Here is a 25,129-nt window from a genome sequence, read left to right as displayed (position 1 = left end):
CTCTCCAACAACACAGGTTTGAAGTGCGTGGGTCCACTTATACGCAGATTTTTTAAAACAGTAAATACTAGAGCATTACATGATCTGCAGCTGGTTGAATCTGTGGATGTGGAATTGTTGACACAGAGGAGCCCTGTATATGGAGGGCCAGCTCCCTAAGTTACACTCAGATTGTCAACTGCTGGAGGGCCGGCACCTCCAACCCCCACCCCATCCCCCTCTTGCTCAAGGGTCAGCTGTACTTCTTTTCTTTTTAAGGGTAGGGCCAACTTCTGACTCCAAAAGATGTTTTTTACATTTGTTCCTAAAAGTTTGAAACTTAAGCCTGAAACTCCTTTAAAAGGGAACAAAATATTCTATTCTTAAAAATCCATGGAACAGGTAACACACTACAGAAATCATATAAAGGTGTACCTACATGAACAGTGCTTTGCACTTTGTATAATCTTTAAACCCATTATCTACATTGCTCTTAACAAAAATTCTGTGACAGAACTTTTTATCATCCGTATTTTAAAATCTAAGAATATTAAGACTCAGGGTAAGTGATTTGCCCAGTTATAGAGCTAGTAAGTGGCAGAACTTGACCCAAGTTTTCTGATTCTAAATCTATTTTGCCAATAATACATATAATTTGTTCAATGGCTTACAATAAAATATGTATACACTTATTTTTTGTAACCCTGTGAAGGAATTAAGGCAGATTTTATGGTTCTCATTTGATAAATAAGGCACAGATGTTAAGTGACTTTCTCATGGTCATACAAAGTAGGACTTTGAGTTCTGTCTGGATAGGTGAAGACTACTGGGTGACTTAAGGAGGTGCTAGTAATGTACACTGCCTCAAAATGGACATAAAAGGTCAGTTAACTAATTCACCATCTATAAAACACTTCAACACAGATAGACAGACATAGATATAGATATAGATATACATCACCTCCACAGAGGGGAAAAAGGCAAAAGTTTGCTGATTTTACAGCCTGAGGCCCTGGCAAGATTATAGTGGAAAAGGACAGCATAATGAATAAAAACCAATCAAACAGTTCAATATGGGAGTATGGGGTAAAAACATGTTGAAAACATACCCATTTTGAGGTCCTCCATCATTTATCACATTTAAGTGAGATAATTGCTTTTTCAAGTGGAGTTTGTAACTTGCATTAATTCTTAAAAATAACATCTGGAAAAGAAATAAAACTCAGTTTCTTAAAGGTCTATTGACATAGAAGACATAAGTAAGTAATCACTATTATTTGCAGAAAAATTTAAAAAACCTTTTGCTTTGGCATATACTTTTAAAATGCTTCTCTGAAAGTATTTAATTGCTATTTCAGTATAGTTTTTCTCAGTTGGATAAAAGCTCTTTTTGCTCTTTTCAGTAGTACTTCTTTTAGTGATATGACTTATCACTGCCTTTTGCCCCTTAGTAGAAATCCTCTGGCATGTGTAAATGGGATCAACCATACAGGTGAAAAGAATAAAAAGAGACAGAATTCTGCAATGTATCGATATTAACTAGGAACTTGATAGAGAAAAAAGTCACAATGGTAAAGGCAAGGCTACTGTTATCCTTCCCAATTACTTGGAAGTATTTTATTGCTTCACATGCAGATTTTTAATGCAATACTTCTTTGGAAAATGCCTGACCTGAAATTATATACAATTAATCTATGGAAACAATTTTGTGAAATGTATTTCCCATGGGAAAAATATATAAAGTCATCTATGGAAAAGTTTTATGGAATTACTCGTACTCAAGCGACAATAATGACATAAAATCTATAATTTGTGCCCAGCTTGACAAGAGTTCCCTTTAAATGATGATGCAGATAAAAATACATGAAATACCTATATACCCAACTCCTGGACCTGGCTAAGCCTTGTTCTAGAATTAGAACTCAAATGGCAAATCCAGAAGGTCAGACTGTCAGAGGTGGGGGATCTTACATGTGGAATGAAAAGGATGGCTTGGCTAGGAAGACTGAGAAAGGAAGAAGAGACCCTAGTGGGTGCTCCATATCTCAAGGCTCCTCCTCAGTCCTCAGAGAGCCCCAAAGGTGCTGGATGACATTTAATCATAAAGATGGTATGATTAATGAAAACCTAGGGAAGCATGAAAAAATGGTAATAGCTAGTATAGGATGGAAGTCTGAGGTGGCATGAGAAAGGAGACCAGCAGGCGCAAGAGCAGGGAAAAGACACTGAAAAAGCTACTCTCTGCTCCCAAATACCATTTCCAAGCACTCAACCAATTAGAGACAAACTGAAATATTGGTAAGAAACTTGTCTAAATAGCAAAAATCCCAGTGAAAGCTAAGATCATTAGTCATGTAACAACTAGGCTTGTACTAATTATAACATTATATCATTCTACAATTAGACTTGAATGAGATCACCTGGTATAAAGGGAACAAACTAAAGTGGGTAAAGAAGACTGGAAAAAAAAGAAGTACTGGAACCTTTAAAGTACTAGGCGAGGGAATCGAGGGAAGTCACGGGTAGGAATGTCACCAAAAAGTGAAGAGAACTCTGATAATAGTGTAGGGAAGACAGTAGAGACAGAGGGTGGATACTTCAAAAGTAAGAGGTGCCAAAGACTACCCATTTTGCTATTTTTCCTGATCTGTGCCTACTACACATCATTTATGCTGATCTAACAAATATTAATGTTAAGGCATATTGATTGAGTTACTTTATATGTCATCTCATTATTAAGTCCATCACTAATTCCTCCCCTATCCAATTTGGATTATAATCACAGTGAGTAACATATTCTACTATTCATTGATAAATGCTAATCCTGATTTTCAAACTAATAATGTAATAACTGATGTCAGTAGAATCTGGGACCTCTGATGACCCAATGGGCAAATGAAAATCTGCTTTTTAGAATGGCTGACTACACAGCAAAGCTACGATTGCTCTGGCCTGTCAGGGCAAGGAGCACTTTGAAATCAAGTCAATATAACAACTGGAAAAAATAACAATAATCATACTGGAATACGAACTAAGCTTAACTGTGCCAAAAGTACATAATAAAAACACTCCAATTTTGCATGCATATTATGTTATATATAATAGTTTTAGGAATTACTACTCACTTGTGTTTGTTCTTCTGGAAGGAGATCAAATATAGCTTCATGCATTTTTGCCATTTGCTTACAAATATTCCTGAAACAGGCAGAAGGAACGGGAGCTTTCACTTCATACTGGCAGGGAAAAATAATGAGAATTATATTCATGTCCCCTGGATTGCATATTGTCCCCACTGTTCCCTAAAACATATATTTTCTGCCTCTACACATCTAACTCTTCAACTGGGATCTGTGCTACTCATGCAAATCTCAAAAACTTTTCATTAAAAAGCTTAATCTATTTTGAAAGAGCCAGCATAATTTAGTGGCTAAGAACACAGGTGGCTTCCCTTCTTAAGATGGACTGCTTGGGTTCAAATCCCAACTCCTAAAATTCTTAGCTATGTGAGATGGGGTGAGTTACTTCTCTATATTGGGTGAGATATTTCTCTATATCTCAAAGGGCGTGCTGTGAGGATTTTAAAAGATGGCTCATAAGAACTCAAACCAGTGCTTGATACCAAGTAGGTACTCAAAAAATGTTAGCTACTATTCTGGTTTAATATACGATAATGAATCATTAAAGTAGGTCCTCCAAATTAACAGATTATTTTGTTTGTTTGTTTGTTTTGTTTTGTGGGGTTTTTTTGTGGTACGCGGGCCTCTCACTGTTGTGGCCTCTCCCGTTGCGGAGCACAGGCTCCGGACGCGCAGGCCCGGCGGCCATGGCTCACGGGCCCAGCCGCTCTGTGGCATGTGGGATCTTCCCGGACCGGGGCACGAACCCATGTCCCCTGCATCGGCAGGCGGACTCTCAACCACTGCGCCACCAGGGAAGCCCAACAGATTATTTTTTAAACATGATTCTAAGAATGCGTTCAACATGATCATATCTGAAATCAATATAACTGGTAGAATTAAAATGTTCTTTTTCTTTGTAGGTGGGCCAATATAGTAATCATATTTACCCTAAGGTTAAGAGAAGACTTTTTCAGGCTCGAACTTTTTCAGGTTCGAGCCCTGGTCCGGGAAGATCCCACATGCCATGGAGCAGCCCGTGCACCACAACTACTGAGCCTGTGCTCTAGAGTCCATGAGCCACAACTACTGAAGCCCGCATGCCTAGAGCCCATGCCCGGCAATAAGAGGAGCCGCCACAATGAGAAGCCCGCGCACCGCAACAAAGAGTAGCCCCTGCTCGCCACAACTAGAGAAAGCCTGAGCATAGCAATGAAGACCCAACACAGCCAAAAATAATAAATTTAAAATAATAATAATAATAAAGAGAAGACTTTTTCAATGTTCTATATGGAAAATTTTAAATTAGGTAAATTCACTTACTATTCTTACATCTGGAACAGTATACTGATATGATTTAGATAATCATCTTTTAGCACACATTTTAGAATTCACAGCTTAAATTATATATCATTTTCATTTATAAGACAAATTTGGGCTAAATAATTATATTTTAGATGCACTAATCTTATATAGTTTATTAAAACGATGAGTTCCAATATACTGCTGCAGCAGAACCACGTGGAAGTCACCGTGTGACTGGACCAAGCAAAGTCGTGACCACTCAAGGGTTTGTCTCTCTTCAGCCTAGAGTTATATCAAACATCCCCTTATCTTTTTTATTAATAACAGTTTTAAGATATAATTCACATACCATAAAATTCACCCCTTTAAAGTGTACAATTAACTTTTTTTAGTAAACTCTTAGTTATACAACCATCACCACTAATTCCCAAACATTTTCATCACCCCAAGAGGAACCCCATACCCATGAGCAGGCACACCCCGTTCCCCCCTCCCCTCAGCCCCTGGCAACTACTAATCTCTAGAAATGGAATCATACAATCTGTGGCTTTTTGTGACTGGCTTCTTTCACTTAGCATGCTTTCAAGGTTCATCCATGTTGCAACATGTGTCAGTACCTCATCTTTTTTATGGCTGCATGATATTCCATTGCATGAATATACCATAGTTTATCCAATCAGCAATTAATGGACATTTGGGTTATTTCTACTTTTTGGCTATTATGAATAATAATGCCATGAACATTCATGTACAGATTTCTGTGTAGACAAATGTTATCAATTCTCTTGGGTATGTACCCAGAAGTGGAATTACTGGATCATATGGTAACTCCATGTTCAACCTTTTGAGGAAATGCCAAAATGTTTTCCACAGTGGCTGTACCACTTTACAATCCCACCCAGCAGCATATAAGGGTTCCAATTTCTCCATATCCTCACCAACACTTGTTATTGTCTTTTTTATTTTAGCATCCTAGTGGGTATGAAGTAATATCTCACTGTGGTAATATCCCCTTAGCTTAACTATCCCCCTGTCCTGGGTTGAATTAGTATCTTCTCCAAATTCATGTTCACTTAGAGCTTCATAAGGTCATAGTGGATTAGAGTGGGTCCTAAATCCACTGACTGGTGTTTTTATAAAAGAAAGGAAAGGGAAATTTAGACACAGAGACACACAGAGGGAAGATGACCACGTGAAGACAGAGGCAGAGATTGAAGTGATGCATCTACAAGCCAAGGAATGCCAACAACTGATAGCAAGCACCTGAAGCTAGAAAGGGGCAGGGAAGGATTCTTTATTATAGCCTTCAGAGGGAGCATGGTCTAGGGACACTTCTATCCTCCAGAACTACAAGAGAATAAATTTTTGTGTTATAAGCCACTCAGTCTGTGGGAATCTGTTATGGCAACCCCAGGAAACTAGCATACCCCCAAAACCTTCCTTCATCACTGCTTTCCCTCAAGATACTATCCTTTCCATCTGACCTTCACCACACGTTTCTTCAATCACTTAAACTTGATACTGTACTTCTTTATTCTCAACCCTTAAAGTTTGGTTCTTGCCACCACCCAAACTACCTTCCCTCTGCCATTAACAATCTTCTGAAATTTCTCTCTGGAAAAATCACTAAAGAGGTCCTAATTTCCAAATTTAGTAACTTTTCTAATTTCCCTTCCTCACTGCTCTGCAGTATTTCACACAATCTCACACTTGAAACACTATCCTGGTGCAGTACAATGCTTTCCCAGTTCCTCCCCTCCTAACCTTCCCCTTCTTCTATTTCCTGTCTCCTAAGTGCAAAGCTACTTTAACATTAATACTCCCTTATCGTCCTCATTTTTCTCTTATCAACATCATTCAGTCTCATAACTTCTAATATATCTCTAGTTCTGAATCACTTTATTATGTCACACATTTCCACATGTTCCAATCCATAACTGAGTTTACCATGAGCTTTCCCAAACCTGCTCCTCTTACCTGTTTCAATTACTTTTCCTGGTATTACAATCCTCCTGATCACACAGCCCTGAAATCTCCAACTCAGTTTTTATTCCTTCTTTTCCTTGTTTCCTTGTATTGAATCAGTGACTAAGTCCCATCAAATATACTTTCATATTATTTTACACATTAGTTAGTACTCTAGGTCAGAATTTCTCAACCTCTATAATACTGACATTTTGGACTAGACAATTTTTTGCTGTGAGGGTTGTCCTGTGTATTGTAGGATGTTCAGCAGCATCCCTGGTCTCTACTCACTAGTTACCAGTATCATCCCACTCTAAGTTGTGACAACCAAAAATGTTCGCAACATTTCTGAATGTCCTCTGGGGACAAAACTGTCTTAGTTGAGAAACCCCACCCTAGGTGAGGTCTCAGTACTTCTCATGTGAAAAAATATAGCATTTTAACAAATCCAGATATTACTTCAACAAACACTTAATAAAACTTCCTGGCACATAGTAAGCTCTGAATAAATATTTTCCTGGATGTGTATATGTATGTATGTACATATGTGTGTGTAAATGCACATAGGTATGTACATATGTGTATGTGCATAAGTGTATGTGCATGCTTGAACAAACATGTCAGCTGAAGTGTACAAAGATGAAACAGAGATAGTCCCTTTGGGGAGCCGGCTGTCCATTGTTCCAGACAAACAACACCAAAGTTCGTTGGTGTTCCAGAAAGAGGACACTACATTCTACAGGAACAGGGGTGAAGAACACGTAGGTGACAGCAGAGATGGCTTTCTAGGAGCACACTCAGGCTGCTGAGTCTTCAAAGGAAAAAAATTAAGTGAAGGTATTCCAAATAGAAGACATGCCACAACACCTCAAATCCATTCCACATACTATCTGATTAACCCTTCTGAAGTACTGTGTTGGCCAAAAAGGTCATTCGGGTTTTCCCATATGATGTTACGGAAAAACCCAAATGAACTTTTTGGTCAACCCAATACAATTCTAATCAAGTGATTAGTTTAGAAACTTTTGGGTTCTGTTTCTGTTTAAAATTTAGAAAGCTGCAAGAGAATGTCATTACTACCCTAACCACAAGAAAAAAAATGGGAATAATTTATAAGACCATAACATTTCTTGAACCTATCAGAGAACAGAGGTTACAGGAACCAAGGGAACTAATTCCAAAGAGTAACAAGGCCCCCTGAGGAGGGACGGGACACAGGGATCACTTTCAGCAAAGCATAGGAAGAAGAGGTGACCACCCTAGAAGCAAATAAGAAAACAACTAACATTTTAACAATTTCCCAAAGGCCAAATAGACTAGCATATGTTCACAATAAGAGAGAACCCTAGCTACAAGGGAAGTTTCCACTCACAAGCTCTCCATGGGTCTCTAGCAGGTGCTCACAAGCAACACTGGGGTCAGGGCAGGAGACCATAGAGAGTCACTCTCAGTAACGCAGGCAAGCAGGAGGTGACTGGCTGCCACCAGGGAAAAGGAACAAATACCACCCACTCCCCCAAACCTCCTTGTATACAGGGCAAAAGCCTTAAGTCACTGAGAAGGGACTCTTTCGTCCCCAAGGCCACTGTGTGAGGGGTAGAAACAAAACATGCCTGGTTCTGAGGAAAGGGAGAAAAACATCTTAAGCCCAGAATCCTACACCAATCAAAGCATAGGCTGGGTACAATTGGAGGAGGAGTGAAAACACTGAGAAGGCTCCACATCCAAGGACTCACATTACCTAATTTCAAGACTTATAATAATGCTACAGTAGTTAAGACAGCGTGTTACTAGTGTAAAGACAGACATATAAGTCAATAAAACAGAACAGAGAGTCCAAAAATACAGCCACACAAAAATAGTTGACTGATTTTTCAACAAAGGTATCAATAGAGAAAGGACAGTCTTTTCAACAAAAGGTGTTGGAACTATCCAAAAAAATGAACATTGATTCATACTTCACACTATATAAAAAAATCAACTAAAAATAGATCATGGACTTATATATAAAACCTAAAACAATAGTGCTTCTAGAAGAAAACACTGGAAATTATCTTTGTAACTTGGGTGACAAAAAGTTATTGGGATAAGACACAAGAAGCATGAATAATAAAAGAAAAAACTGATAAACTGGAGTTCACCCAAGTTAAAAACTGCTCTTTTTAAGACACTTAAGAAAATGAAAAGGTAAGCCATAGACTGGGAGAAAATACTTACTTGATAAAGGACTTGTATCTAGGATATATAAAGAACTCTTAAAACTCAATAAGAAGATAACCCAATTTTTTAAAATGAGCAAGAAATTTTGAACATTTTGCCAGAGAAAAAGTATGGATGGTAAACTAACACATGAAAAGATACTCAACATATTGGTCATTATATAAATTAAAACCACAATGAGATATCACTCAATACAGACCTACTTAGAAGACTAACATTAAAAAACAGAGAGACAATAGAAGGTGCTGGTGAAGATAAAGAGTACCTAGAACTCTTGTACATCACAAGTAGAATATAAAATTGTATCGTCACTTTGGAAAATAATTTGGCAGTTTTACATTTCTATGCCACCATCAATATACTCCAAGGTATTTACACAAAAGAAATGAAAACATATGTCCACACAAAGATGTGCCCATGAATGTATATAGTGGCATTATTCATAACAGCCAGAAACTGGAGAAAACCCAAACAGCTATCAATTGATGAATGGATAAACAAATAATACTACATCCATACAATCGATATCACTCTATAATAAAAATGAACAAGCCATTAACACCTGCTATAACATCCATGAATTTCAAAAGCGTCATGCTAAATGAAAGGAACCTGGGACAAGAGGTTACATTCTGTATAATTCAATTTATAGGACATTCTGGAAAAGGCAAAAGTATATGGAAGAAAATCAGATCAGTGGTTGTCATGGTTTGGGATGTCGGGGAAAAGGATTAACTGCAAAAATGCCAACAGTGATGGTACTGTTCTGTATCTTGATTGTGGTAGTTCTACTACATATACATGTTAACATCCACCAAATTATATACTTAGAAAGGATGAATTTTACTGAATGTAAATTATACTTCCATAAACTTGACTTAAATTGCTTAGCTTTCCATTGATAGTCAAAGCTCTGAACTATCTTTCCAACATATCTCTCACTCCTGGGTTTACCCACCCTAATACATAGCTAAATGGAATTACTTACCTTTGTTATTATTAATAACAACAGCAAAAGCATTAGCAATCAACATTTATTGGAACTGGCTATAGTCAGATACATGATAAAAGAAAAGTGCTCCACATATATTATCTCATAAATCTTCACTACAAGTTTACGAGGCTTTATTATTATCCTCATTTAGAGACAGGAACTGAGGCTTAAGGAGATTAATAATTTGCCCGAGGTTCTTCAGTGACTGTGTGACAAACATGGAATTTGAATTTAGGTCTACCTGACTCAAAAACCCAACACTAAACTTCCTTCTTAGGATTCCTACCAACATGTCTGTTCATGCTGTAACCTCAGAGTATCTCTTCGCCTCAACTTCATTTGCTCTAATTGTATCTATCTTTAAAAGCAAAACTTATATGCATGCCTCATCCATAAAGCTTTCCCAGATCTCCCTCCCCAGCTGACAACCATCTCTTTCAAAACAATAAAAGCTCCAATAGTATTGAATCGATTCCTTACTTATGATATTTTAATCTACCTCCTGTTAAAGTTATTGGTATAATTATCCTACTAGATATTTTACTATATGAGGACAAGATCAAAGGCTTTTTCACCCTTGTGTATCATTGTTAACCTAACACGATTTAACTCAATGAATGAATGAATGGTGGCTGGGACATTAGTCTAGCCAGTAGTATAATTAGATGTTAATGTTTCATTCTACCCAAGGAAAGGTACCCTTGTTTATTAGCTTCTTAGAATCAGCCTATATTTTATTACTGTGTTATTCTTCTTTCCCCAAATTAAAATTCCTGATAAGAAAATGAAAAGCGAAAAGTTGAGAGACTAACCCAAATCAAACACTGTCTGCTGTTTTGGTGTGAATTAAAAACAGGGCCAAACTCCTGGGCAATCCATGGAAGCAAGTAGGGCAGGGAGTGGTAAAGAGAGACTTGATAATACAGGGAAAATGTAACATGTCAGGGTAACAGGAAAAGTCATCAGTGAGGAAGGTAGCAGAGAAAACACTAAGTTACAAATGTCTAGGCACACTCTTGAGATTTAAAAAATGACATAAAAAATGGGGAGGGAGGTGTTTGAAATTTATAAAAGAGTTAAGAGACATAATAACCAAATGCAATATGCAATTTTGTTAGGTGTGATATAGTAGTGTGATTATATAAAAAAGTATCCCTCCCTAGTTTTTAGAAATATACACCCAAGTATTTACGGATGAAATATTATAGTGCCTCAAATTAACTATAAAATATTTTAGCAAAAAAAGAAAAATGTTAATGACTGTTAAATATAGGTGATAAATATATGGGAAGCTCATTAAATAATTTTCTTTATTTTTCTTTACCAAAAAGAAAGAAAGAGAGAAAAAAGAATGCAATGAATTGTCACAGGAAAAAGTCTAGCCATAGTCCCAATTCCTGTTCATAGACTTTGGATGACCAACATGATAGAAAAAAGTCAAGGTTTTAAGAGTACCAGCACTTTTTTGGTTTTGCTTCATTCTACTCCCCAGCTTATTACTAGTTTCACTATTTAATATTTACCTTACTTTACATTATTAGGTGTTAAATCCTCTGCCTTGTTAGATGATAAACTTCTTGAAGGTAGTCACAGTGCATTATTCATTGACTTTTGGTACACAGAAGAATGTCATGTATCAAAAAGGAAACTGGTGGAATAGAACTGCTTTTGCATTTAGCTTGTACTTGGCAACCATGAAGAAAACAGAGAATTTCTAACCAATAATTTTTCTCCATACAAAACTAGAAACTTAGAAGGCATAAAATAACATAGGTATGTTTGCACATAACTATAAATTCCTTAAGATTCTTAAAAGAAAAGCATAAAGCATCTATACTATATACTAACTACGTCAGAGTTTCTCAAAGTGTGGTCTGGGGACACCTGGGAGTCAGAGGCTCTTTCAAGGAATATGTGAGGTAAAAACCATTTTCATAATAATACTAAGATTAATATTATTTACTTGCAGTCTCTCATGATTGAATGGTGGGGATTTTTAGATGACCTGTGATGTCATTCTGAAGGCTAATCAAACGTGTGTTTATGTATTCTTGTGTTTTAAATTTTTTTTTAGTTTTAATTTCTAATATGGTACTTACTGATAAGTATATTTGCATAAAAAAAGCTCTTTGGGGTCCTCAATTATTCTTAAGAATGTAAAGGGGGTCCTATGACCAAAATGTTTGAGAACTTAACATTAAACAAATGCAATCTTATTTTCCAATCACTCCTTCTCACTGTCAACTTCAAAGATTTGGGTGTGAATGGGCATCACTTTATCTTGTCTTTTTATAATTTTTATGTGCCTGCTGCTCTTGTCATCTCAGAATCTGAAGGATCCAAGAAGAAGGAAAAGCACATCAAAGGGTCTTGCTTTATAAGATTACTCTAAAAATACTCTGGGGCAAAAGTATAAACTAAATAAACCTTCAAACTTTCAAGGTATGAGACTTCTGCTTTCTCTCTAAGACATGTACTGAATAATTTAGGGAAAGGAAAGAGTGAGGGATAGGGCAAAAGTGACTAGGGCTGATTAAGTGACATTTTTCTGAAGATACCCTCCCAGTGCAATTGAGAATTTTTTGGAAAACAGTGCTCCTTTTAATGACCTATGTGGAATGGGAAGCAAATAAGAAACAAGTACTGAAATTGAATATCTATGACGGAAATAAGAGAGCACCTCAGGCTCTGCCTTCTTAGCCTGGAAAATAAAATAACACACTTTACCACAAATAATTTAATGTTTATTTTCTCAATTCTGTCTCTGGAAGGCTTTCAGACTAAAATATGCTTTGAAGATAATTTTCAATGCAGCTAATATAAAATTACTTCTATATAGGGTTTCTATCATCCTTGAAATCATCTTCCCCCACCCCTACCCCCAAGTCCCTTAGGAAATGAATATCAACTATTTGGGTGATCTGAACATTTGAGTTTTTCCCTAAACCCGGAACAATTTTGATTTGTTAGACAACTGTGAAAAGTCACAACGCTTTCAAGCAAAGCCTAATAATTTCTGTAAATTATTACCTTAGATAACAGCTTGTCAAATAAGCTATCCATTATCGCTACAAGCTTAGCTGATATTTCAGCTATGTGGTCATGGTAGTCCTGTAATGAGAAATAACGTTGTATTTTAAAGTCCCTGGGACACATCTAAAACACTTAACAATTTAGGAGTTAAATTTATGAAACTCCAGTAGAAAATACATGGAGAGGTACCTTAGTGATATGATCAAAATGCCTAAGCATACTATACTGCTTAGGCTGCAGTCGAGCTTCAAAATGAGCCCTGATCACAGGAATGTAGTGCACGATTAACTGCAAACAGCGTGAAGAAAGAGCTGAAGATCCGGGAGGTAGACATACCATGGAGAAAAAGAAAGGTATTAGCTGGTATTTAAGGTATTTAATTACCTATCAAATTATGTAAAAAATATCAATTAATTTTATACAGACCCCAGTTTATTACATAAATGAAGAACAGTAACAGGAAGCAACATATTTCATATTTTTTGTTTAAGAAAATCAGTTGGTATTGAATGATGTAATGAATTATGCTGCTTTTCCAATGGACTCAAGTTGTGAGTAATACTGGCATGAGGAAGCTAATGGGACAACAGATTCTCTTCTGACATTCAGATACCTTTCACCCCATATATACATACGTACTTCATACGTATTACATTTTAACATTTTTTTACAATAGTGCAACTTTCTAGTAACTTATATTTATTGGAGTGAAAATTCCTCATAACATTTCTCCAGAAGTTATTTTTCAGTTATGGCAATACATAAGAAAGTGACATTGTTACTTTTAGAGGCTTTAGTTAGAGGCATAAAAACATCAGGTATAATAAAACATAAGTATAGTGACATCACTGTAATGCCTCAGCATGTGAATTAAATGCAAAAATCCATACCCAAATTTTTTGTAGTTATTGTTTTTAGTCCAACAACTTGCAGTGCACCAGCTCCAAGAACTAACTGGCAACTTCTTGAATTGAAGTACTAACAAAGGAAGAAAAAAAAAACCCAACAATTTATTAAAAACTATTCTTTATATGCTGGCAATGTGTTAATTCTAAAAATACATTCTTCTTTCCTCTCATTGAAGGACCAAATGAGTTTTTCTAGTAGGAGCAATTAGGATCTGTTTATGTAATGACAAAAAAAAAAAAAAAAAGGCAAGGGGTGTTCCCAAATGATAATATTTACAGTCTGGTAGGGAAAAAGTTGAGAAATTCTAAAAATCAGTTGTTCAGAAATTAATCTTTAATTGGCATTCACAAAACTAGTTGTTTCAGTCATACTAATTGGATAGTCCTACTTTCGAAAGGGTAACAAAATCTTTCTGAACTAAAATATGACAAGTTAACTTTGGGACAGAATTAATTGATAGATTAGGTATTTGAAAAAAATAAAGCCTTTTCTGTAGGCTAGCAGTTTAAAATATCTGTTAATATGAAATGGCTGAATAACACTATAACCACAGTTTCATTTTACATCAATGGTTCTGAAATAATGATTTAAGAAAAATCTCTAACCTTAGTGAGATGAATTTTGTAAAGTTCAGTGAATTCCTTCCATGCACATTTGAAACCAGTCCAGGTTTTTTGACCTAAGTGGCCTCAGTCATGTTCAGCACCTAACGAACAAATCATCTCCTGTCTCCGATATCATTAACAACTCTAAGGGTGTAATGAGGAATCACTAAATGTGGAGTGAGAAGGAAGCAGGTGGCCTCCTTCAAATAACATGTTGTGTTCAACCACAATCAAATGTCACAAAATTAATGTCTTAAAGATAGCTTAACCTTGAAATGTCTTAGAGTTGGAAGATTACTCACGCCCTAATGAATTACTTCTTCCAACTATTTTTTCCATAGGAGTGAAATCATACACACCTTCAATAAATCTGATAGACGAGTGAGCATGTCAGTAGTAACAGATGGGATATTATCCACACACTGGCAATATTCAAGGATAATTCTTATCAACAGCAATACGGTTCTACAAAAAAAGAAAGATGACCCAGTAGACACTCAAAACAAGAAAAATCAAACTGATTTGGCATATAAAAATCAATATTGATCTTGGTAACTGTTAAATTATGTGTTTTACCTGTAAGTGCAACAGAGTAGGGACTTAGGGTAAGGCAACAGAAAATCCCTAGAGTGTAAAATTAAGGAGGCACTCAATTTCAGGGTTGTGCAATTGCAAGGTAATCACTTGCATGACACTGAGAAAGGGTACCTCCTTAAATTTTGTGTTGTGAGCACATCACTCTCTGTGTGACATTCACACTAAGGTAAGTCTCTTCCATAAGGCAGATATCCCATTCCTTGGCCAATTTAGAAACACTGAAAAAAGCTTAACCAGTGTTTCTGATTATGTAGTAGGTCCTCATAAATGTTGAATTAACGAAGGGAACCTAGTCTAGATTTTCTTAGTGAGGTGAAAGATAAACAGTGGCTTCTAAGAACAATATACTTTCTAAGAAGTTTATTGGTAAATCACAAAAGCTTCTCCAAAGATGAGAAAGTTATCAGCTCATTATCAGGACATGTCATAAGCTAAAAAGAGGCACTATCGGGAGGTTAAATAAGGTTGAAACTAAGGGAGAAAGAGCCATTCATTACAGCACATCTAAATTCAATGAGATCCTCAGAAATGAGTGATCCATGTAAACTAATGTTTTATGAAAGTCTGAAGAGAGCAGTGATTCAAGAAGAAGAGTATCTAGCCTTTATAACAGCTTAATTGTCAGACCATATATTACTCTCCATGCATAGTCCTAGAGTCTGCTTTACTGGGCAGGAGTCCATTGCTTATCTTTTCTAATTTTCTCTCTGAAGATATAATACTCCACCTTTAGCCAGGGAGTTCAGTTTTTTGGCAGAAGCCTCTTTGCCTAAAGAGCAAGAAAGCCAGATAGCTAGAGGGGACCATTTCCATCAAGCAAGGGAAGAGTAACAAGACACAGTCCTTCCTCAGTATCCACAGGGCATTGGTTCCAGGACATCGCATGGATACCAAAAACCATGCATGCTCAAGTCCTTTATATAAAATGGCATAGTAAAGTCTTCCCTCTATATCCGTGGGTTCTGCATCCTGGTTGGTGGGATGTGGAACCCATGGATATAGAGGGCCAACTGCAATGGGTAATTAAGGAAAGAAATCATGATTAGATTGAAGGACTAAGATTATAGGGAGGTTGAAAAAAGCTCTGTCCCACCAGAAATGGAAAAGAACTCCAGAGAAGAAAGGAATGGAAGCTTTAGCTTACAATGGGTGCACTCCAGAGTTGTGGATAATATACAGGTTGAGAAAAAGCATAAATTCTATACACACTATTTGAGTGCTTATTAGGTGCTAAGAAAAATTAAAATGGTAAGATATGATCCCCATCTTTGAGGAATTCAGAGACTAACCAGAAAGTGCAATGAGAGAGGCACAGAGAGTTACAAAGAGAGGATCATTCATTCTTCCTGGAAAGGATGACTATTTCAGAAAAGACTTACTTAGTGACAAGAAACAAAGAAGTGAAAAAGAATTCTGGTGTAGATATTGGAAGCTAGATTTTTATTCTAATTCTGGCTCCATTTGGGTAATTTTATATTAACTACTTAAACTTCTAAGCTCCAATTCTCTTAACTGTAGAAAGGGAACAATAATCCCTGAAATGTCTATTGTACAAATGGTTGTAGAGATCAAATGAGATCATATATATGAAAATATCTAAACTATGAAGTGTTATTAAAATTAAAGTATGTGAAGATATTATCTTAACTACCCATTTAATAAAAGGCATATAGTACTAGACAAACAACACTGGAATTTATATTTTTCTTAGTTAACTTGAATTTGAAATACTGTTTTTGGTAAAAGACCTAATGACAAATGATGATAATGGAAATAACTACCAACAACTATCAACTTCTTGTTAGGTACTAGAACTGTGCTAGATTCTTTACATGAATTACCTGTTTAATTTCACAATAATTCTAAGTATAGTACTATTATCCACATTTTGTTTTATAAATAAGGAAACTGAGGCACACAGAGTAACTTGCCCAAGGCCACAAAGTAACAGAGCTGCTGGGACTCAAACCTAAGCAGTCTGACTCTAGAGCTCACAACTTCAACTACTATGCTGTATACTACACACTAAAGAAGTTGCAGGAAAAAAAGACAGAAAGAGCTTGAGACACTTATAACATCATGGAGCCACTATAGCACCCTTGGATTATGTACCTCTAGGTTCTTGTTACATGAGAAAAATCAACCAACCCCTTTTTTTGTTAAGCCAGTGTAGTCCTAATGGATACAGAATACTACAAAATATAGAAAAATAAAAAGGAATCCATAAAATTTCTTTAAAATTCTTTGTAAGATTTACAATTGTTAATCCAAAATTTCCAATTCACATCAAGGGGTAAATAAAAGACCTAAGTTTTAAATACTTGATTCAACTAATGAAGAAAAACGTGTCACTCACCCAACAACAGCATACTGTTGTCCCTCGACAATGAGAACTTCAGCTGGTTTCCTTTCTTCTGTAGCTAGAGAGTAAAGCAAATAAAGAGACATGGGTATAAGATGAAACAAAATATTGGATAAAAAATTTAAACTGGACAAAACTGAAAAAGTTCCTATTCAGGGCCTGAAACTATCTCATTTCTGCAAATAAATCTACTTCTTGGGAAACAATTCAGCACAAAGTAAATAAAGTATACTACATTTGGAATCAGAGAAATCTGGATTTGAATTCCAGTACTGCCAATTACTGAATGCAAGACTAGGCCAATTACTTCTTTTGAATCTCAATATCTGTATCCATTAGACATGGACAACAATATCTACCTTTCAGTGTTGTTACTGAAAGAGATAATGCTTACGAACTGGCTATCCTCTAGGTCTGGCACATGGCAGATGATCGATAAGAAGTAAAGGAAAAAGAATGTTATTAGTTGGGAAAGGCAGAACTAGCATTTCAACTGGTTATCTTTTCTTTATTATAACCCTTAGAGTACAACTTAATTCCTAAATCCAATGGAGAGATTATGTATTACTTTTCAAGATTTTAATCCAAAAGTTACTTTATTTTCAGCATGTGGTATTTCTTATCATTAAAAAACAAAATTCAGCATATTGAGGTGAAAAGAACAGTGGACTGGATTACTGTCCTGAATCAGCCAAATTAAACAGATTACCATGCGCAAGTAAGTCATCGTGCTTCCCCAAGCTTCAAATCCTTTTGTTCTAAGACATTAAATATCTACTTCCTCATCTCTTTCAAGGAAAGAAATTCAGTGTGATATAATTTCCAATCACAATTCACTCTGTATGTCAGATTAAGTTTTTTTGAGGACAGGGGTTGTGTCTTAACCAATTCTCAATACTGCAGAGAAATGGCTTAGCACAGTAGTTAAGAGGAAGGGCCCTAAAGTCAGTCTGCCTGCAGCTGGATCCCAGCTCTACCACTTCCTAGCCAGGTAACCTTAGGCATGTTGCTTAACCTCTTTGTGCCTCAGTTTCCATATTTGTTAAATGGGAATACTAACAGTGTCTAGCTCATGGATCTGTAAATGAGATAACTATGTAAAGTGCTTAGAAAAAACTGTCTAGCACCAGGTAAGCATCAAATTAATATGAACTGCTATCCATTAAACTTCATCTCCCCAGTGCCTAGCTAAGTAGCTAGTAGCTCAATAAATAGATGATGGGTGCATGAATAATAACCAAGGATCCTTAACTCTGCATGAACTAGTAAAATGTTAATGGATTTCTAATAGCATATCCTTTCTTCTTTCTCAGAGGAAAACAAAAGACAGAAGCAGGGTATATGGACTACCCTGATGGTACACTGGTTAAGAATCCACCTGCCATTGCAGGGGACACGGGTTGGAGCACTAGTCCAGGAAGATCCCACATGCTGCGGAGCAACTAAGCCCGTGCACCACAGCTACTGAGCCTGCTCTCTAGAGCCTGCGAGCCACAACTACTGAAGCCCGCGTGCCTAGAGCCCGTGCTCTGCAACAAGAGAAGCCACCACAATGAGATGCCTGCACACCACAATGAAGAGTAGCCCCCGCTCGCCGCAACTAGAGAAAGCCCGTGCTCAGCAACGAAGACCCAACACAGCCAAAAATAAATAAATAAATAAAAATTTATTAAAAACAACAACCAAAAAAACACTTTAAAAATTATTCAAGAACTTCATAATTTCAAATCTGGTATTACAGGATGAGTTGTACATAAGTTTTTATTTTTATTATTATTATTATTATTTTTTTTTTTTTGGCGGTACGCAGGCCTCTCACTGTTGTGGCCTCTCCTGTTGCGGAGCACAGGCTCCGGACGCGCAGGCTTAGCAGCCATGGCTCATGGGCCCAGCCGCTCCACGGCATGTGGGATCTTCCCAGACCGGGGCACGAACCCGTGTCCCCTGCATCGGCAGGTGGACTCTCAACCACTGCGCCACCAGGGAAGCCCAAGTTTATATTATTAACCCATGACAATGCCACTTTAACTGATATACAAAAATATCTCTAGCCACTGCATGTCTTTCATAAGAGACCCAACTGACATTTGATACAAATGACAATTTTCTTCTTGAAACTCTAATTTTTTAACTTCTGTGTTTTTCTGGATTGTCCTACCTCTCTGCCCTTCCTTTGTAGTCTCCTTCATAGTTTTCTTATTTTACAGTTCTTTATATTTTGGTTTTCTCTATCATATCACTACTACATTACTTGTGATTGATAATAAATACATTTTTCATCAAACTTAGACCTTTTAACGTAAAATTACACCTCTTACCTATGTCTCAACATTTGACACATAGTAGAAGCACACTAGTGTCCAATAAAAGAATACATGTCTCTAAACAATATGGTACAGTGGTTAAGAACATAGCTATGAAATTATATAAAGCTGGTTTCAAATCCCAGATCTTTATTTGTACCAAATTCCTTAACCCCTGGAAGCCTCATGCCTCCTCACTATTAAACAAGGTAACAATAGTATCTTTATTATAGGTTGTTGTGAGGGTAAACTGGAGTAATGCATGTAAAGCACTTGGTCCACTTGGATATGGTTAATATCCATTTGGATATGGTTAATACTCAATAAATATCTGAAATTATTATTATAAATTACCACATACTTTTCCAATCAACTACTTACTAAGCTGGGAGTATTAGTTCTAAGCTTCCCAAGAGGCACTATCAATTAAAGAAATATTAAGCACTCCTACAAAATGAACAAACAATATAAAATTGAAAGTGAGTGTGTGAAAGAGTACACATACCCCCTGATTTCTTTTCAGGTAAAGCAATCTTTCCATCTGCTATAGAATCAACCAGATCCTGAAATTCTGCGGGAACATCAGCTTGCTTCCAGCGCTCATTGTCTAAGAGGAGGCTATTCAAAAGTAAAAAGAAAGGAAGATAAACTTTAATAATATGTCAACACCATCTCCTTGGGTGAAAAGAAAAGGAATAGCTGAGTGAGTACATAAGACTTTTGTTATATATTTAAGACTACATGTATCTTAGTTAAATTCAAGTAGAGCCCATGCAATACAAGGCATTGAGTTTTTAAATAATAATGGCCATTACCTGTTGTTAGTACGTAAGACTTTAAAAAGTGCTGAACACCTTAATAAACTGAAATCATTCATAAATGGTATGAATAGTTTCAGAAAATATTTCTCTTTTTATGTCTCTTAGCCTAGTCAGGAAGAGTGGTAAAATATAATTAACTTCACTTTGAGTGGGAGAGGAAAAGTCAATCTATTAGGATCTTCCTGGTAAGTACTTTAATGGAACTAAACATTCTAACTACACTTTCAAAAGCCAAGAAATGTGATTTTAATTCCACAATCTGTCTTTAATTAAAAAGAAAAAAATCTGTAGGGGTTTTAACTGGCCAATTAATGAAGTTTCCTCTTTTAAATATAATTGTGTTTTATAAAGAAAAGGGAAAAAAAATGAAGAACAGAATGGACATGGCAATAATACCTGAGCTTGGTTTTTCTCTCTTCATGAAACCTGTTTACAAATTTATTAGCTTGGCTCTGAAGTGCTCCAAGTAATGACATGCTTTTTCTTCCACAGATCTGTTCAGTTTCTAAAATGAATGTTTCCATTAATCTGGAAAGTGTTATGAATTCTGTGGAATTTAGCTTCTCAAGAAAACCATCCTAAATTTTAAAGATAACACAAAAATCATGATAGTATAACACCAAATATGGATGAGCTATAAAACCAACTTAAACAAACATTAATATTAATTGTTTTTATAATAGTTGTAGTAATTCCTAAAAATTATTTTAAAACAATTTTAAATGAAATTTCCCAATACTTTAGTCCCAGAAATCAAGCATAAAAAGTTTAAGATGTCTAAATTTTATTCTGATCCCTTTGTAATACAGTAGCTCAAATAAATTCAGATCATACTATACAATTTTCATACTATTGGAGTACAACTAATTTTCTTAATAAATTATTTGGCTAGGTATACACATATATATGTATAAAACAGCATATTAATTTCAAATTAATTATTAAGGTATTATATTTCAAAATAAGTCTTTTAATCCTTTATTTGAAAAGCATGCTTAACTTTTTCTATTTCTTTTATTTGGATTATTTTGCATTTCAACATCTCCTTAACAGACCACACCAGTACCTTATTAAGTGTTAAAAATATGCATTATGTGGAATAGGAACACAAGCGAGGATATATTCCAGATCTTTAAAACAATGTTACTATGTATAAAATATCTAAAGTTTATCAAAACAACTAACCTTTGCTCTTGACATGAGAAATTTGACAGCTCGATCATGGCATATATCTGAGGCACTATATAATAACTCCTGGACATTATTTGCCAGCTTTCCCAGCTCTAAGTCAGTTAATTTCATGTCTTCATTGACCCTGAAAATGATAGAAAGAGATTAAGTCAAGGAAAGTTGTGAACACACTGTTCGCCATAGATGACCTACCAATAAGAAACAAAAAGCTGTAAAATTTACATTTGAGGGAAAATTCTGTGATGTATCATATACTTTTATTTTTGTGGTACAGCATCACATAAACAAGCTCAGATAACACAAATATATTTTACCCTAATCTTATATAAGAATAATTTTCTCTCTCTGCTGTAGTATTTTTAATACTTAGTTCAGACTCTGACTGGAAATTCTGCAAAAACTACAGCAAAAGAAATTCTCGTTAGGTACAAGGGCGTAGCTGTGGCAGGTTGTGCACAGGTGCCTAGGATGACATGGTGGAAGGAAGAGGAAAGGAATGGAAAGAAGGAACAAACAGGCCCTCTTTTTACTTATAATTATGAATGACTATTAATAGTCAGATCAACTGAACTAATATTTCCTGAGTATTTACTGTGCTTAACTACTACGCACTGGAGGGAATACTGTTCTCAAGAAACTTACAATTAAATAGGAGTATTTATAATATGTAATGCATTTATTCCAGTTTTGAGGAAGAAATATAAGACTTCCTGTTTTTTATACATTTTTCCCCAGGGCATGTATGAAGACCACTGATTCTGTGCCAACAAGTCAGTTTAGTGTTATCATGAACCAAGTGAAGTAACTTAGCATAATTTTTCTCCGTTTCAGTTGAATTAAAATAACTTTCAAAGATATTTCAAAGAGGATCTGATGTATATTAATTTGAGGCAAACCACTACTCTCACTGGGTTAAGGTATTAAAGAAAGTTATTAGCTGCTATCCTTTAAAGTTATATCATTAAATTTAGTTACTAGTGCTTTAAAATAATGGATGGATAAATATTTTTTAAATACTCTCAGATACAGTATCTTGCTTGGTTCTCACACTCTGAGGCAGACAGATAAATTTCTACTTTACAGATGAGGATACTGAATCTTGAAAGTTTAAGTGATCTACCCAAGGTCACAAGGTTAAGATGGTGGGACTAGAACCCAGAATTAGTCTAATTCTATTTCTAATCTGATAAGCTTCTTCTACTGTAACATTTCCTTCTATATAAACAGTCTAAGTGCTATTTCAATACCAGCTCCCATAAAACTGTTGGCTTAAATTTCAAAGTTAAAATTTTATTTCAATTGTAAATTTGATTTTCTGAAGGATTTCTAAAATTTGCCCCTACGTAAGGGAATAACTAAGAATTTGGAACTCTTACCAATATGCCACCAATTCACAAAGATATAAACAGGAAATAGCAAAAAAAAAAAAACCCAACTAAAGTCTTTAAGAAAGTAGGGTGACAATCCAGAAAGCTAGGACGTTTGGTTTTCTAAAAAAATCATTTATTTGTTTGTAATTTTGCTTTTTAAAAAGATTTAAAAAAATTTAAGTCTAATGGATCTCTTTCACGTTAATAGGGAAAAGCAAAAAACAAAAAACAAAACCTCACAAACATGATCCAGTAATTCTACTTCTGGCTATGTACACAAAAGAACTGAAAGCAGGATCTCAAAGAGATATATCTGCACACCCATGTTCACAGTAGCACTATTCATAACAGCCAAGAGATGGAAGCAATCCAAGAGTCCACTGACAGATAAATGGATAAAATGTGATATATACATACAATGGAATATTACTGAGCCTATAAAAAGAAGGAAATTCTGACACATGCTACAACATAGATGAACCTTAAAGACAATATGCTAAACAAAAGGACAAATACTGTTTGATTCCACTTATATGAAGTACCTAGAGTAGTTGAACTCATGGAGACAGAAAGTAGAAGAGTGGTTGCCAGGGGATTGGTAGGGAAGGAAATGGGGAGTTGTTGCTTAATGTGCATAGGATTTCAGATTTGCAAGAAGAAAAAGATCTGGAGGTTGGTTGTACAACAGTGTGAATATATTTACCACTACTGGACTGTGCGCTTTGAAATGGCTAAGATGGTAAACTTTATATGTTTTTATTTTAACCACTATTTAATTTAAAATAAAAAATTTTAAAAACCTACAAAACTTTCTAATCCTTTCCATTATTTTTCCTTTCCCATTTCCTGCATGGTAAATTATTTACTCTTCTGTGCCCATGTCTGCATTGGAATAAACTTACAAAGTTGTAGATTATTTTGATAATGTAAGAAAATATGGAAAATCTACCACTAACATAGATAAAAAATCAGACATCATTTCTGCATGTACTGCATCTATGACACAATTACATACTGCAAAAACACTTGATACAAGAAAGAAATAGTTAGGGTCACGTGTATAAATATACTCAATCAATCCACTGCCCCTTGGGGGTAGGTAGTTCCCAGACATTTATGTGCCTATGAAACACAGAAGAAACCACCTACAGAACCTCTATTATCATGCTATGGGAGCATGCCATTGTGGAAAGCCAGAGAAGCTCCAGAGTGTATAGTGAGCCACAATGGAGGTGGGAGGGGAGGGATAAAAACTATGAGGCTGCATTTGATTTAAAGGAATTTCAAATAGTACAGCAGATTTCTAGCTATCTTTTAATATCGTTTCTCACTTCTGCCATAATAGTTTCAGCTATCAAATAGCCAACAAGCTATAGACTATTTCTCAAGCCTCTCTTACAGCTAGATATAGACATGTGATAATATTCTAGCCACTAGGATGTGGAACTGCAAATTCTGAATTGTGCTCTTAAAAAGAAAGAAAGGATAAAACATGAACAAATTTATGTGAAAGCAACAGGGAACTAACAAATCTAAAAGGTATATGAATTTGCAACATAAATAAGGCATATTGGAAGAAGAATAAAAGGTAGGAGAAATTACCAGATATTAAGATTAATTAAAAAGTGATCATAGGGCTTCCCTAGTGGCGCAGTGGTTGAGAGTCCGCCTGCTGATGCAGGGGACACGGGTTCGATCCCCGGTCTGGGAAGATCCCACATGCCGTGGAGTGGCTGGGCCCGTGAGCCATGGCCGCTGAGCCTGCGCATCTGGAGCCTGTGCTCCGCAACGGGAGATGCCACAACAGTGAGAGGCCCGCGTACCGCAAAAAAAAAAAAAGCGATCATAACTAATACAATTTTACTTAATGGTACTGGTGCAAAGCAGACAAGTGAACAAAACAGAATCTAGAAACAGACTCATACATATATGAATATTTAATTTAAGACAAGAGTGGCACTATAGAGCAACAGGTAAGACAGTCTTTTCAATAAATGGTGTGAAGTTAAAAAGATATCTACATGAGGAAAAAGACAACAACCTCACACTATACACAAAAATCAATTCCAGATGGATTGTGGATCTAAATGTGAAAGGGACAGCAACAAAGCTTCCAGAAAAAAACATAAGAGAATATCATCAAAGTCTTAGGTTAGGGAAAGATTTCTTAAATAGGACACACAAAAAAGCACAAACCATAAAAGGAAAGATTGAATCATAAGATATTAAAATTAAGAACTTTTGTTCACCAAAGACCCCAATAAGAGAGTGAAAAGTCAACCCACAGAGTGGGAGAAGATACCTGTAGTACGGACAACTGACAAAGGGCTGTGCTGGGACTACATAAAGAACTCCCATA

At 35.9% G+C, this 25,129-nt stretch overlaps 1 protein-coding gene across 4 annotated transcripts in view; it reads right to left on the bottom strand.

Moving 5' to 3' along the window:
* VPS54 (VPS54 subunit of GARP complex) overlaps positions 1 to 25,129 on the bottom strand; it is a 96,416-nt gene that overhangs the window by 4,250 nt on the left and 67,037 nt on the right. For all 4 annotated transcript variants that reach the window (XM_081253946.1, XM_081253945.1, XM_081253948.1 and 1 more), the window contains exons 13-22: positions 21,395 to 21,524; positions 20,606 to 20,787; positions 19,894 to 20,006; positions 17,080 to 17,143; positions 14,486 to 14,591; positions 13,503 to 13,590; positions 12,802 to 12,923; positions 12,610 to 12,690; positions 3,105 to 3,212; positions 1,089 to 1,183 (exon numbers count right to left, since the gene is read on the bottom strand). In XM_081253946.1, coding sequence (XP_081110072.1) covers positions 1,089 to 1,183; positions 3,105 to 3,212; positions 12,610 to 12,690; positions 12,802 to 12,923; positions 13,503 to 13,590; positions 14,486 to 14,591; positions 17,080 to 17,143; positions 19,894 to 20,006; positions 20,606 to 20,787; positions 21,395 to 21,524 — 1,089 coding nt within the window. The remainder of the gene's footprint in view (positions 1 to 1,088; positions 1,184 to 3,104; positions 3,213 to 12,609; positions 12,691 to 12,801; positions 12,924 to 13,502; positions 13,591 to 14,485; positions 14,592 to 17,079; positions 17,144 to 19,893; positions 20,007 to 20,605; positions 20,788 to 21,394; positions 21,525 to 25,129) is intronic.

This window comes from Mesoplodon bidens, assembly GCF_964165515.1.
Source record: "Mesoplodon bidens genome assembly, chromosome: 14".
Classification (NCBI taxonomy): domain Eukaryota; kingdom Metazoa; phylum Chordata; class Mammalia; order Artiodactyla; family Ziphiidae; genus Mesoplodon; species Mesoplodon bidens.
Note: the sequence above shows the minus strand (reverse complement) of the source record. Positions and strands in the feature narration are given on the sequence as shown.